Source organism: Idiotropiscis lumnitzeri, chromosome 1 (assembly GCF_059441095.1).
Source record: "Idiotropiscis lumnitzeri isolate Australia: NSW breed Sydney's pygmy pipehorse chromosome 1, RoL_Ilum_1.0, whole genome shotgun sequence".
NCBI classification, from domain to species: Eukaryota; Metazoa; Chordata; class Actinopteri; order Syngnathiformes; family Syngnathidae; genus Idiotropiscis; species Idiotropiscis lumnitzeri.
In genome coordinates, this window is record NC_142391.1 from 3,555,947 (window position 1) to 3,572,025 (window position 16,079).

At 41.1% G+C, this 16,079-nt stretch overlaps 1 protein-coding gene across 18 annotated transcripts in view; it reads right to left on the reverse strand.

The window, feature by feature from the left end:
* Positions 1-16,079, reverse strand: part of tnika (TRAF2 and NCK interacting kinase a) — a 59,884-nt gene that overhangs the window by 19,272 nt on the left and 24,533 nt on the right. For 12 of the 18 annotated variants that reach the window (XM_088310830.1, XM_088310821.1, XM_088310893.1 and 9 more), the window contains exons 3-13: positions 9,522-9,578; positions 8,361-8,486; positions 6,907-7,017; positions 6,238-6,328; positions 4,986-5,116; positions 4,852-4,906; positions 3,940-4,018; positions 3,524-3,699; positions 1,178-1,244; positions 889-1,087; positions 521-637 (exon numbers count right to left, since the gene is read on the reverse strand). In XM_088310830.1, coding sequence (XP_088166956.1) covers positions 521-637; positions 889-1,087; positions 1,178-1,244; positions 3,524-3,699; positions 3,940-4,018; positions 4,852-4,906; positions 4,986-5,116; positions 6,238-6,328; positions 6,907-7,017; positions 8,361-8,486; positions 9,522-9,578 — 1,209 coding nt within the window. Of the gene's footprint in view, positions 1-520; positions 638-888; positions 1,245-3,523; positions 3,700-3,939; positions 4,019-4,851; positions 4,907-4,985; positions 5,117-6,237; positions 6,329-6,906; positions 7,018-8,360; positions 8,487-9,521; positions 9,579-16,079 lie in introns of all 18 variants that reach the window. The other 6 variants (XM_088310813.1, XM_088310803.1, XM_088310793.1 and 3 more) reach the window with 1 other exon arrangement.

A 16,079-nucleotide genomic window follows, 5' to 3' on the forward strand; every position in this document is an offset into this window, starting at 1 on the left:
TATAACAAATTTGTAGTCGTTTAGTGTTCAGCTATTATTTCACCACTTTATAACGTTTTTATGTTTTTGCCGAGGTATCGTTACCTTTTAAAACGATGCAAAATCCTTTACCAATTTTTTTTAGCTGCTGTTTGTTGCAAGCAAAGTTTTTGTTTCAGCAAAATATTTTCAAAATAGATCTTGAGCGACTCACAATCGTGACATCACAGGAACTACGATATGCCAATTAAGATGACGACCACCAATAAGGTTTCCCCCAAAAAAGAGTGCGACCGAATCTTGTGCTGGTGCAACCAACTGAACACGTTGTAAGCACTGGTGCCACTAGTGCAAAATTTAGTGTGAAGCCCTGCATAGTGTGCCACCGTCTAGTGGCCGACAGTGGAATTACACCACAAATGAATGTGTGGCAGAACAAAATAAGTTACATAAAAAAAATAATAAAATAAAAATCACTACACGGACCGCAAAGTTGAGGGATATAATTTCTACATTTCGGCAGAATGGAGCTCATATCGACCTGTTCTCGTTCCGCGTGCCGCCGCTCCTCCTCTCTACGGAGCTGCTCCATTTCCTCGTAGCGCCTCCTCTGCTCCCTTTCGTGCTGCTTCCTCAGCTCGCGCTCGCGTTGCTGCTGCTGTTGTTGTAGTTGGGGGGCGGAGGGGGGGGGGGGGGGGAAATCAGAAATTGTAATCGGCAATGGCTTAAGAAAAATTCCGAAAAGTTAGGCCTTAACATGAATAATGGGCATGAATTATACGTGGATTTTTGCCCCAGCGAGTAGTGGTGACACATTTGTTTGTCGATTAATCGACTTCAAGCCGCAACAGTCGCATTAAAGTCGACTAGTCGACTAAACTCCTACTCGTGCTCGCGATGCTAACTAACCTCCTCCAGCCGCCGTCGCTGCTCCTTCTGCTCCTCGATGCGCTTCTGCCGCTCGGCCAGTAGCAGGCGCTTGTGCTCCTCGTTCTGCTGCTGCTCCAGCTGCTGTCGCCGCTGAGCCTCCGAGCGCTCCTTATTGGCCAGCTGCAGGCGCAGGAAATCGCGCCGCAGGGTCGACTCGCCAGGGATGTTGATGATGGAACTTCGGGAAGCAGAAGAAGACAAGGAGATGAAATGGCGGGGAAGGCGAAAGGAAGCGCGTCGGTGCGTTTGTTCGTCGGCCGGCGCTGACCTGGGTTCACCCGTCTCTCGTTCCTCGTCCTCCTCCTCGCTGCCGCTGTACTCGTACTCGGTCTCGTCTGATATGTTAGAAACACATGTGGAATATAATGAGTCACCTGCAGAGATCAAAGGCGTCTTCCTCTTCACGCGCTCGTCGTTGTAACGCCGCATGCTTCTGATGTTGCCAAATCGTCTCCTCACTCAACTCAACCGTTCGATTCCACTTTGAGCCACATTGGGAGTACAAAGCTCAAATTTGGAAGCGTGAAGAGCAGAGGACAGAGACAGCAGACGCACAAATGTCGACATCACGCAACACAAAGTTGATCTGGATTTTCCGCTAATATCCGACGATTTTTCATCTAAGTGAAGTCAGCCCAGCAGGAGAAATCCAGGTTAAAAATATTTAGCAAAATATTCGTCCCTTTCCGGCAGACTCATCGCATGTCCGAATATGGTCAAAATATTTTTTTTTTGTCCACAAATCAAATCAATCAAAATCACTACTTCAATTTTCTCGATCCGCAGCAGCTGTGTGGCGTAATTGTCGCCTCAATTTAATGTCTGGCTTTTTTAAAAAATGTTTTTATTTTAGACAATTTCCATTAAAAATTGTCAAATTTGCTGCATTAAGTTGGCTCGTTTGTTTAATATCGATCCATGTGATGCTTCGTTGCAGATAATAAAAAAATGAACATGAATTAAATATTAACTCGTAGCTTGAGATCTTTGAGTTTGGGAAGATGTTTTATTTTTTTGTAGTTTTTTTCCAATGGCTTTTTGCATGGGGAGAGATTCAACCCAACGTTTACATGTTTTTCATCTAATACTTTTGGATAGATTCCTGCTAATAGTTTGGTATTTTTAGCCCACTTTGTGATGACAAAATTCTTTCATTTCAGTGGCGGGGAGCAGGCGCTTGAACGCATTTCAGTCAAAACTGAGGCTGCAGCAAAAGCAGGGATGTGAGGGGAAAAGAAATGACTGCAAAAAAAAAAAAAAAAAAAAGATTTCTATACATCATCAGCCGGCCTGCGGCGTTTGTGTCGTGAAGCGATTAATCTGCTTGGTAACGACGCATCATTCGGCGCGTTGAAAGCGGAACTGAGGTCTGTCACTGGTTGTTTACTGTGTGACAAAGTTGGAATGCGCAACGTCGTCCTCGGGGCGGCGGTGCTGCAAAGACTCTTAAAAACAAGCTTGCTTGAAAAACAAGACTAAAGCATTTTGGGACCGCTGGCAAACGATGAGTCTTTTTGCTCTGGCTATCAAAATTAAAGCTTTAAAACCGGAGATTCATTTCAAAAGAATTTCAGGCCATTTAATATTTGAACTCAGTCAACTTTATTTTATTTATTTCAAAAATAATTTGCATACTTTACCACCAGAACTAAATGTATTGTAGAAGTTTGGGGAATTGCTTCTAAGATAAAATGTTTTATTCATGGATCAAAGAAAGCTATTCTTCATATTTCTTCATATTTGGTGATTAATTCCAAGATACTATTCAAGTCAATACCTGTTACAAGCGTCACAAAAAAATAGGACTTGAAAAATGTGATTAATCTCAATTAATTGCGGGATTTTTTTTGCAATTAATAAGTGCCAAAAAAATGTAATGGCTTGTCTGCACTAGTTAATAATAATTCACGACAATTCATGTGAAGAAAGCAATAATTATCAATGGACAACACTATCTTGACGCATCTCCGCCAGCGTTCACATTTTCAAAGGATCGCTTCTGCAACAGCCCAAGAAAATCACAATGTCCCATTACTGCTGAGCTACTTGTCGAATAGTGCTGCGGGCTACTCATGTGGTTCATGGCGCCTCACTGCTTTAGAATTCTCTTTTGAAACGGATTGATTTTAGAAGAAGCGCCTCTTTCTTGGCTACTTTTTGAATGGATTCATTTCGTGAGTCAATTTAAGATGAGACCTTTTAGGAAATGACAAATTTTAGAGCAATCTTCTCATTCTGGAATTGCTTTAAAAATGACTGATTTTAGTGGAATCTCATTCCGGACGGACTACCTTGAAAAAACAATGACGGATTTCGGGACCGGCTTGAAAAGGTGACCACTTTTAACTCATTCACAACCAGCTGAGTTAAAAAAAAAACAAAAAAAAAACAAAAGGGGTTACTCTGACTGCCATTGACGTCTTAAACCGTCAATGTCAGTAAATGAGTTAAGAGTAATTGCACACCAACATCTTTTTAAAAAGTGACTTTTTCATTTCATCCTTTCAGATTCCTCATTGCGGACCGCCTTAAGAAAACAAAAAGATCTTTGAGCCATCATGCTAATTCCATAAAAAGAAGTGTTGCACTATCCTAACCCGAAGCGGAATCTCACCCCGCTCGCCTCGCTTCTTCTTGGTGCGGTCGATGTGGTCCTTGAGCTGGATGCGGACCTGCCTCTCGTTGGGCAGGTCCCTGATGAACGGGTGTTTGAGGAGCTGCTCCGTGCTGGGCCGCTGCCCGTGGCTCTTTACCAGGCAGCTCTCGATGAACAGCTGGAACTTCTTCGACCTGACAAAGTTTTTTTTTTGTTTTTTTTAATGCTCAAACGCTCTGGAGTATTAGCATGCCCATTGCACAGGATTACAGCCAAGATTCAGAGGAAAAATAATTTGAATGTGTTTTGTGGATCATAGACGATCGTTGAATGCGATTCAATTAAGTGGATCGTTATTACAGTCATTTGGTTTCCTAAGACAAACTATCGGAAGTGGCTCCAAGCGTATTGCACTTGTTCAATTCATTTCTCACCATTTCTTCGACTTGAGTCTCGGCGCAGGGTTTCGCGGGATGAGGAAGAGGGCTCTCATGGGGTGCATGTCGCACAGCGCTGCGGCGGTCACACATAAAAGAGCAGAAAGCAGACTCAATTTTTGCAAAAAAAATAAATAATAATTTCATTCCTGGGTCCCTTTAGAATTTGACTTATTTTATAGCATGATCTCGTTTCCTTTCAGAAAATTATTTGGGCGTGATCTTACGCCAAGATCACATTAAAAAAAAATAGATTTTAGAGCAATGTCATTTCAAATAATTTTTTAGGAGGAGGCTGACTTTTGAATTTTAGCGCAATCTCATTCAAGACTTCCTTTAAAAATACCTGATGTTAGAGCAATCTCATGACAGATTCCCTTTCAGAAATATTTCAATAATCTCGTTTCAGAATCACTTACAAAATACACTGACTTCAAAACAATCTTCATATTCCTGATTCCTTTTCGCAAATGACTGAGTTCAGAGTAATCTTCTCATTAAAGACTCCCTTTAGAAAATTATTTTTTAGAATCATTTCATTTTAGACTTCCATTAAAAATTCCTATTTCAGCAAAGATTTGGACTATTTTTTTTAATTTTTAATCTTGGCACCAATATTTTTTCCTTTTCCTGAAAAATCAACATTGGCTCTAAATACTGACGACTCGTCATCTGTATCAGCCGTGAAAAAAAAACACATCTCTCGCTAGTCTCCTTTTTCCAGACATTTCCTTTTAGCAAATGACTGATTTTTAGAGCTTTCTTTTCATTCCGGACTGCAACAGTGTGTTGTGTAATCTTTTTGTGTGTGTGCCAAAACTACAATTTTTAAAAAAATAATAATAATAATAAAAAACAAATAAAAATAAAAAGATTAGTCTACAAAGGAAAAACAGAAAAATGGCTTACGTGGAGCTCCTTCAGCCATCTCAATGGCCGTAATGCCCAGAGACCATAAATCGCTCTGCAATGAGACCAATACATTAGTCGGGAAGGTGCTCCCCAGGGCACGAAACACGTCCCACGTGAGGTTGTTTAAGCACCTTGAAGTCGTAAGTTGCATCAGGATTCTCGTCGCAGGCGATCACCTCTGGCGCCATCCAATATGGCGTCCCGATAAACGTGTTCCTCCTTCCCACTGTGCGATCCAACTGGGCCGAAACGCCGAAGTCCACTACAGGGAGAAGGCACCCGTCAGCGTATGAGAATTAGAAATTTTGTCAAAACATCGATGCAAACTCCATCTTTAATAAATGACATTTAAATGTTCAAAAACTGAACATAAAATGAGCCATCAAAAAACAGAATGGCACGGCTGGTCTCATATTCGGTTGCACACGTGAGGTAAATCGACATCAAGGTTATTATAGTTAATGAAACTAACAAAATAACAAATAAATTAGAAAAAAACAAATTCATTAAAAGAAATATGAAAATGTTTTGTTTTTTTTTAAGACGAAAACTAACTGAAACTACAGCTTGCATTTATAAAAGTAACTATAATTATAGCGGAAATGTGCTTTGTTTTTCAAACATGAGTTTTTCGGGGTCTATTTTAAAGATATTTATTTTGGTACTGCTGTGTGGCTTTTCAAGCGCGATGGACAGTCGTTTGAAAATTGTAGTTTGCTTTATTACACAGCACTTGGCAATTTTTTTTCTTCCTACATTCAACCAATAAAAAATAATAAAGAACTAATACTAAAACTAATAAAATCTTAACTAAAACAAAGCAAAATAACAAACCTGCTCTAAAAACTAATAAAAAAAAAAAGTAAAAACTAACTATAATGAAAAATCTCTGCTAATTTTTATCGTTTAAAAGCACATACCTCGGGTCAAAAATGTCCTAAATGTGGACAAATCACTTGCAACTCAGAAATGCTTAAAAAAAAAAAATAAAGTTTGAAGTTGTACACATGCTTTGAACCACCGAAGTGCAAAAAAATAAAAGAAAAAATAAAAATTTTATTACAACAAACAGACCAAAAAAAAAAAAAATCTGACTCATGACCTCGAAAGAATCAATTAAATCGATTAACTACTCAACCCTTGATGCCTGTTTAACTTTTTGTGTGCTTTTTACAGTGGGGAAGTAAAAATGAAAGAGTGTGCCGACTGTTGTTGCAAACGTGCATCGTAAATGGCCATATGCCAGACGTTGGCAGGTATAGACGCACACACACACACACACACCCCCACGCACACCCCCACCCCGAACCACACGGACACACCTCAGGCCCATCCAATCGGCAAAGCCGTTTCGCAGAGTGGCTTTTACGTGACAGCACCCACCTAGTTTGACCTCGGCGTTCTCCGTCAGCAGGACGTTCTGTCCCTTTATGTCTCGGTGGATGACCTTGTGCTGATGGAGATGAGTCAGGCCCTGAAAACACACACACACACACACACACACACACACACACCCCCACTCAGTGAAGGACGCCAGAGCCACGAGCCAAGTGGAGATGATTACCAGGATGGAACGAAAGGCTCATTTTCAAGAGGACCTCATGTCCTTGTGTCGTCGACCGGCACTTCGATAAAAGCTTGTTTTTTGTTTTTTTTTAATCACTTCATGAGCGATTTGGAAAATGTTGTCGCATCAAAAAAAAGGAAAGTAGTAATCCCAAACTATAATTTACCACAAATTTCCTTTAAGCACACATGGCATGGGTCACAGGGAAAAAAAATACAATGCAGAAGGAAGAAAATACATTTTAAATTGGGAGGCATCAATGGGGGGGGGGCGGAAGAAGCGAAAGCGAAATATGACAAGTGGAAACATGCGAGGAAGAAAAGAAAGAAAAAGGTCGGTGTCGGAGCCCAGATAGCAGACGAGATGCGGCGGCGATAGCGCTGGCCTCAGCACAAACGGGTGAGATGAGCAACAGGGCGTCGCGGGATACGCGCCGCTCGCCGTCAATTACGAGAGGCCGGGAATGAAATATGAATGAGGCTCACCCTGAGGATCTCTCGGCAGATGTAGGCCGTCCACTCTTCTTTCAGAGAGTTGCCCTTGGTGTTCTTGATCAGATCCGTCACCGAGCCGGCGCCGCAGAACTCCATGACCAGCTGCGTAGAATAACAACGTGCATTACTGCCGTCACTTTATTCATGACAGAATGAAATAACAATAGCAGGAAACACAAACTAGCCATGGTCACATTTGAAACACATCCAGCTGAATCTATCATAAAATATTTAATTATTATTTTTTTTAATTATCTCCCGTACGTTACCAACAACACCTAAATTCAGTTTGTCAGCTAGCAGTTAATGTTAGCATGCTAGCCAAAAATTTGGTTTTCCAGCTAGCAGTTAACTTTAGCATGCTAGACAAAAATTCTGTCATCCAGCCAGAAGCTAATGTTAGCGTGACAGATTAAAAAATAAAAAGGTTATCGAGCTAGCAGTTAACTGAGCAAGCTAGACAAAAATTTGGATATCCAGCTAACCGTTAACTTTAGCATGCTAGACAAAAATTCTGTCATCCAGCCAGATGCTAATGTTAGCGTGGCAGATTAAAAAATAAAAAGGTTATCCAGTTAGCAGTTAACTTTAGCATGCTAGACAAAAATTTAGTTAATCCAGCCAGACGGCAATGTTAGCGTGACGGATTAAAAAATAAAAAGGTTCTCCAGCTAGCAGTTAACATTATGCCAAGTAAAAAAATTCCGTCATCCAGCTAGCGGCTAACATTAGCATGCCACATAAAAAGACGGATGCCTTCTCAATTTTACCCGCAACCTCAATTGAAGCGCACTCAGATTTTCTCAGTAGGTCATGAAGTGATTGAGGACAACAGGCCGCCGTTGTTTTTCCAACTAATTTGACGAGTTTGCCGTCACATTTTTGTTGGCATTAACGGCTCATGACTTGCCTTGTTTACACACACACACTGATCCTGAGCCTCAAGTGGCGTGGGAACACGTTCAGTATAGCATCTTAGAACATTTTTCCTTCAATAGCAATGCTGTTCATCCATTCGTCAGCGGGGGGGGACAGGGGGGATAAACACCTCCCGCAAATAAAATATATATTTTTTCCTAATAATTCCAAAATGGACGGATGACAAATTATTCATCCTTCCTTCATTTCATAATTTCCTTGTTTCCTTCCTTAAATCCTTCCCTTCATTTCCTTTCTTCTGTCCTTTCTCCCTTCCACGCCTGCTTCCCTTTCATACTGTACTTGTTATTTGTCCAGCCTTCCTTTCATACTATCCTTGTTTCCTCCCTTTCTTCATTTATTCTGTCCGTCTTTGCCTCCATCCTTCCTTTCCTAATATCCTTGTTTCCCTACTTTCCTTGCTTCCTTCCTTCCTTCCTCTCCACTGTACACCTTTTGGTCTTGCACTGAGACCACCCCCCGCCCCCATCCCTCCTGCCATCTGCAGTTGAGTAACAACACTGCACCCATAGTTGGTCGTCGATCCCCGGGGGGTTCTTCTTGATGAACGCTCCGTAGTAGGTGGCGATGTTGCGATGGTGGCTGTACTTCTTCAGCATGTTGATTTCCGCTTTGATCTCTTCTTCCTCATCCTGAGACGTGAACACGCACACGCACACACGTAAACAAAAGCAAAAGCAACAAATTAGCTTTTTACAGTAGCAAACAACAGTTGGCCAGCGAACAACCCTGGAATACCACGACTTTTTACTTATGCATTTGCAGTACTCCAAAGTATAATTTTGACATTTTCGGGTGACAATATCACTGAGTGGAGCAGCAATTTTGCAGGATTTCTGTGCGAATGAAGCTCAGACGTCACTGGGTTTGGTGTAAAAGGCACAAGTGGATGAATACCAGGTCTACAGTTATTGCTGGGAAGTGACAATTTTGTGGGATGAAAGCGGCAAGAAATGGAAGTATTAATACCATTTTACACCTTTGCTTAAGTATTTTCCCTTTTTTTCCTCCTCTGGAATGACAAAATGTGTGACTTCACTCACTCCTCCCACCCTGTTTTGTTGAAAGTAATCACTGGACAACCCTCTCCAATACTCAAACATTTGCGGTGTGCCCCAGAGTTCAATTTTAGGTCCGGTGCTTTTTAACCCGTATATGCTCTTTCTTAGTAATGTCAGACATGGATGGGCAATACATTTTACATTTACATTTTTAGCCGTCAATGGCAATAAATGAATTAACTAATTCACTACCAGCAAAGTTAAAAATAAAAATAAATAAATAAATCAAAAATTTGACGTCTTTAGCCGTCAATGGCGTCAAAAGAATTAAGTTACAGTTCTGATCCGGCAAATTTCACAGGCTCCCTGTGTGGGAAAAAAAAAAGAGCCCCTCATTCATTCCCGCCTTCGCTGCTTCATTGTTGCGCTGATTAGTGGGTGTAGTCTCTAAATATAACCGAGATGCCGTTCTCTTGCTTTGCAGACACGCTTGAGACCACACTGCTGCCCTGATAGCAGCAGCTAATATTACCATGGCGATAGGCCTGTCCTCATTTTCCTCGTTGCCACTGACTCATCGCTCTTAATTAGATGACACGGTGGTAGAATCGTGGGACTTGGCGGTTGACGCGAGAGAGCGTGTGCGAGTGGGAGTGTGTCGCTTACCCCGGTGACATCCATGACCTTGATGGCTGCCAGCTGCCCTGTCTTAACATGGCGGCCCTGCGGAAAGACATGAAGCCAAAAAAATATAAACAAACGAAGACGTTCGAAGAAAAGTACAAATCAGGGCTCAACTGTTATGGATTGTTTTGACAATGATTGCGATTTTTCGCAGGATAAAATACAGATTACCGATTAATCAGGCGATTCATGAAAAAAATAAAATAAATAATAATATATATATATATATATATATATATATATATATATATATATATATATATATATATATATATATATATATATATTAGTGCTGTCAAGTGATTCATTTTTTTTAACTAATTAATCACCAAAAAATTCCATGATTAATCGCGATTAATCACATTTTTCAACTACTATTTTTTGCGAAGCGCATAACAGACATTTACTTGAATGATATCTTGGAATTGATGCAAAATCACAGAATATGAAGGGTATTTAATTCAAAGACTGTTCTAATAGCTTTCTTGGATTCTTGAATACGATCTAAACGGCAACATCTTTGCAAGCATTTTTCTTCGAAACATTTCTCAAAACTGCCCACAAGCGCCACACTCCAGCAGTGTTAGTTTGCAAGGCACAGTGGTAACTTGAACACAGTGTCTTGTTCTGAGACTTGCTAAAGATGTACAGCTAAAATGGCGCAATAATTGCAAAGTATGCAAATTATTTTTTAAGTAAATCAAACTGACTTAATCGAGTTAAAATATTTAACTGAGTTAAAAAATTTTGGATTAATCACCTGAGTTAATGCTTTAATTTTAACAGCCCTAATATATTTATATATATATATATATATATATATATATATATATATATTAAAACAAAATCCATAGACTAACGTTAGTTGTGGCCAACTGGTGTAAATGATGAGAGTACAGAAAGGAAAAAATAATCAGGAAATAAATGGCTGATGATTTTGGGAGATCGGCCATAATCAGTCGATTAAATCAGTCGGGCCTCGGTACACAAGCATGATCGTAGATGACAACAGTTCCAATCTTCATCATTATTTATGATTGGGGATGTTTGTAAAACAATGGATTCTTTAAACCAAAACGAGAGACTTCCTGTTCATCGCCAAGTTCATCAAATTATAACGATGACATTTTTTTTCCATCCGCATTTTCACAGAAAACCCATGAAATGCTCATCAAATTTTCGTGAGTGTGCCAAACCTGTAAAAACCCAAATAATTTCCCCAGCACGCACGGATGCTGACTCGACAGTGTGCTCAGTGCTCCGAGGTCAACGGGACATCCAAGTTATGACAATTCCCATTTGATTTGCTCAGTCAGTCCGTCAGAAAATGACTGGAAGAACTGCGCCAGCGGTATCACGGCGCCTTATCGAGGCTACCCAAAAGCCTCGGGGGGGTGCTGCAAGATGAAGGGGTTCATCGTTGATGAAGCTAACGAGGCTAAGGACGCGAAAGGCCACAAATTGCCTCACTTCAACTCGTCTGGATTGAATTGATTAGCATTAATATGTCGGTTTTGTTTTGGCATGTAATACCGTTTACATATAATAGTGGACAGTGCACTTTAATGAACTAAGGCTTGGCTGATATGGATTTTTTTTTTCTTTTTAAGCCAATACTGATTCTGATATTTGGCAAAATAAAATTACGAAAACCGGCCAATTAAAGACAAAAATATATTATGGATTAAATATTAGTGGTTCTTTCATGCTGCCGGCAGAACATTTGATTGTTTTCCAGTACTTTGTCATTTTGTATTTGGTTCACTGTCGTCGCCAGCTCGTTCAATCGACAAATATTAGGTCTTTTAAAATCAACAAAAAAAATCAGAAGGCTATTTGTGGGGGTTTTTTAGGGGGGGGTAATGTTTGCATTTCATTATCTTTGTCTTGGGTTTAATTTGATGGAAAAAAAAACAGCAACAAAAAAACTAAAAAAAAAAAAATCAAAATATTGGCCAAATCTGCAACACAGAAAGACATTAAAAAACATTTTTGCCGTACTAAAAAGCTACAATTAAAAGGCGATTAAAATGTTCAGACTGGGCATAAAGTTACTGTGGCTTAGAAAATTTTTTAATTTACTACGTGACTGCGTTTTAATGTTGGGCATTAAGTTTGTATTTTATTTATTAATTTTTTCTATTTTTTTTTTGAAGTGCTACTTAATAATAATAATAATAATAATATTCCCTTTATTAGTCCCACAATGGGGAAATTCGAGATTCGAACCCAGGCCCCCTGGGGAGACTGGGTACTGAACGCGGCGCCTTAGACCACTCGGCCATCCTGGCAGCCAAAGTTGCAGTAAAAGTTTGAGAACCATTAGTTTTAAACACACTTATGTATTTCAACAACAAGCACAAATGTGTGTGAGTGTTTGGGCGTGAGTTGTGGCAAACAGCAGCCGCGTGCGTGCGTGCGTGCTTATTGTATCCAGGGATTCAACAAACAGCTGACAAGCGCATTGCCATTATTACTTGGCACACTTTAGAAATCAAATTCATAAACAAACTGTTGAATGTAATAAAAAACAACAACAACAACAACAAAAACTATATTGCAGGGGCCCAATTCATGCATGATCTAGTGGACGGGTCCTGGAGGATTTGCTGTAAAGCAGATGGCATTGTGGGGGTCTGACTCCAAAGCGCCTCCTGGGGGATTCCACCAAAGGGTCACGGTGATAACGAGCCAAAGCAGAGGGGGCTGCTCCAGTTAAAAGAGCGGCATGTTGCAAGGTTCTGATGCATAGCCACTCATTCATAAATAAACGAGGACATTTGATTATGACGTTGTCTCGAAAAGGTGGCGTTGTTCTAGTTTTTCCAAAACTTGGAAAGCAAAATGGAAAAGGGGTCGACTTGGCACTTTTCTGGCTTCAACTTTGCTAGCCACTTGGTGCCAGTGGTGGTCGGTTAAGGCCTTCAAGGCCTTCTCAGCTGGTCTCACAATCACGAAATCATGATCATATTCTTCACATTGATGTCATATTATATTCTAGTGTTGAATTTTTAGGTTAGAGTTTTTATCCAATCAGAATTCAGCTAGCTCGTGTTGCCGGGCAGATTTCATAATGCCAGTAGCACGCTTCATTCGTTCGAGGCCTTCAGATATAATCGTGCTGGCATCTGTTCTGTGCCTCAAGGGGGCGCTCACAGTTGAAAGACAGTTGCGATAGCCAATCAGATCACGAGTTGGTTAAAGTGCGCCTACTCGCTGGCCTTATGCTGAAGGTAATGAACGCGTTTTGTGATTGGATACTCACTCGTGAGGGGGCTGCGCACTATGCGGAATCAACCCACCTGGAAGTCATAACTGGCGACCGTTCAAAAATGTCAAATCTATTCTTGCTTTTTTTAAACCACAATGGCCGAAGGAGGGAAAAAGTGTGGATTTAATTGCAGATGCGCTTGCAAGGCCATTTTCAAGACGGACCTTTCAAGAGAAGCTGAACACCCATTGGTGCCTAAGTGTCTTTCTGTTCATTATTTCTCCAGCCGTGTTGTCATAAATAATAATAAAAAATAATATGAGAGGGATTTAGACAAGTCGGACGAAGTAGGACTTCACTGAAGGCCTCCGTGTGAAGTGCACGGCCGGTCACTGCTTGACGCATTATTATCTATAATTTTTCAATGTGTTAAATATCGGTCAGCAACAATAGCATCATTTTCTTTCTAATCTCCTGAGACAACTCGCTCCTTCGCTTCATCTGAAGCATGTTCAGTGCGTTTCCACGCCATGTCACCAAACAGCACAGTGACTACTTGTCAATCCAACAATATTGTCCACGTATCTGTTCTGCGTTCCACCGAAAACGGAAAACCAAATCCGGATTCCGTTGGTGTCTGTGTAATCTGTGACGGGTCTAAACTGGCAGTCAAGATTTGAGTATGACGACGCATTGTCAGAAAGAACAGCGCAGGATTTTGGATGGGTCTCGTTCTCACGCTGAAAGAATCTGCAAAGAGGAAAATGTGAGCAGGAATTGCTCATTAGGATCCGACTGCCCCAATTCCACGGGCACAAGGGCCGGCTTTGTTGATGGCCGACAAAAGGAATCGCCGCCTCTTAGCAGCCGCATCTCGCTCGCCTCGTACCCAACCAAGATCGACGGCGTTTCTTTATGACGGCGTTCGTCATGAATGAAGTCAATGAAGACAATTTACAGTCTTTAGTGAACCTAAATTATATTTTTCGGTGAACATGAAATAAAGTTTTGTCTGAAAAGAATTTAGACGAGGGTTTTTTGGGGGGTAAGGAAAATAGAGGTCATGACTTTTTTAAAACATTGAGGACAATTAACGTTTTGAAGAACATAACGGACATTTCTTTGTTGGGGCCCGATTTAATTGGCCTCTATGAGGTTTTTTAAAATAAGAAAAAATAAATAAATCTGACATTTTTCCCCAAATTTACAGATTATTTTCTTTTAACTCATTCTGACATAATGTAAGATTAAGACAACAAAACACCTCCCTAAAAAAAAAAAATAAATAAATAAAATTGGGACATTTTTGCCATCTTTTACTCTGTTGAAAAGATGAACTAACACGATAGGACAAAGTATTGCAACAGTTAAATGTTCTGCCTGTAATTCTTTATTGTTGCAAACGTTAAAAGTCCCCAAAAAATAGTCCTTTCATTCATTACCTCTATTTATTTTTTATTTTTCAAATAATCGGCCAATGAATGGGTTATCTGAATTAAATTCTTCCAAACGTAGGAATCACTAAAAAAAAAAAAAAAAATAAAAAAATTCATAGTCAGGACCAAGTTTTTTGGGGGACACTGAAGACAACATCCAGTCTTGAAGACATAATTATGTCTTTGATGAACCTAATATAAATTTGTGCTACCATTCAATAGTTTTTGACAATTTTGGCAAACACGGAAAAAAAAAGTCAATCTTCAAAGAAAACGTTGAGTAAACGAAGACAATTTGGCAACGACAATTTATGAGTTCCAGTGAGTAAAACTCCCAAAAAAAAAGAATCTGTATCCGTCCAAATCTCTTGACATGGACGTGTCCTCTGCGTGACCTTCAGACCTGCAAAATCAAAAGCTGGCACGCGAATGATCTGCTGCCAGCGTTGCCTGGCTTGAAATTCACATCTCTTGGTGCCAGATGGAACAAGAATGATACTCGGCGGGGCGCAGGCCTCCGCCAAGGCCGAATGATCTTAATTTGGATGGCCACCAAATTGTCCCCTTTCATACAAACGCACCAACTGTACATGCCGGCAAAGGACTTCTTTTTTTAAGATTCCTACATGGTTTGCATGAAATTGAACAGGAGGTCGGACATGATTGGTTTGAAGCAGCCATTTTCGGGATTGTATTTTCACAAAAGAATCGTAACTCCTTCACGACCAGTCGAGTAAATAAAATGGATTTTGGACGTCTTTAGCCGTCAATGGCAGTAAATGAGTATGAGAACATCCCAATTCTCCAATTTCATTAAATTGGTCTGAAAAGAAAAATGTATAGAAGAGAAATATTAACTCTAAAACAGGGGTGGGCAACATGCGTCCTCAAGAGCCGCCTATCCAGCCAGTTTTAGATGTCTCGTCCCTTCCAACACACCTGATTCAAATGATCAGCTCATCAGAATGCTCTGGAGACACCTGATAGGCATGTTGGAGGAGGGAAGCATCGAAAACAAGAAGGATAGAAACCCTCGAGGACCAAAGTTGTGTTTTTGTCAGGTTAAATTCATCAGAATGTTTGTCCATTTCAAAATGAAACGCAGAATCTATGCCGAAATTGGGACGTAACCCCGGAAAACCACCGGATACAACGCAGTTTTAATCTTGGCCACTTTTGGTCCCATTCAGTGCAAGTGGCTTTGATGCTCCTCCCCGTCCTGCGCCCGTTTGTGACTCTCTGACCTAAATCTGCAGTCCCCCCCCCCCCCTCGCTCGCTCTTATCCCACTGATTCCCTCTCATTATCCAACCCTCTTAACCCCTCTTTATGCCTTTCATGATCGCTAGCTTTCCATCCCCCGAAAATGCTTCGCTCGTATTTCCAGCCTCTCTTGTTGTGTCCCAGCTCACAGGCGACGTCTCGTCGTACGCGGGCGCTAATTCCATGCAAAACAACCTTGGGCTCAGAGCGCGACCAGCAGATGTGACGCGAGGTGAGGCCAGCCGAGGCCAGGCGTCCATCTCCTATTGTGACTGCTCAGGTGCGGACGAGCAAAACGAAAAAGGCACGCAGCCGCTTCCGCCCTCCAGCGGCGTCATCATCAGCAACTTCGCGGCAGTCGCAACAGCGACTCCCATTCTCGAATCCATTCATGTTCTTGTTGATCACGAGCCGCCCGAAAGCAGTGGTCGGGCTAGCGGGCCAGGTGTACGAGCGCGATAACGCAGCCAATTGGAAATGTGCGTTCCGCTCGGTTGGCCGCGCTTGTGAAGCTGACAGCAAACTGATAGCCAAGAAGTCGATACCGCGGGAGTCGAAGAATAAATAGAGCTATTCTTCCGCCATGCTCCGCCCACACGCAATAGCGGGTCTTCACGTCTTTTCGGATGTC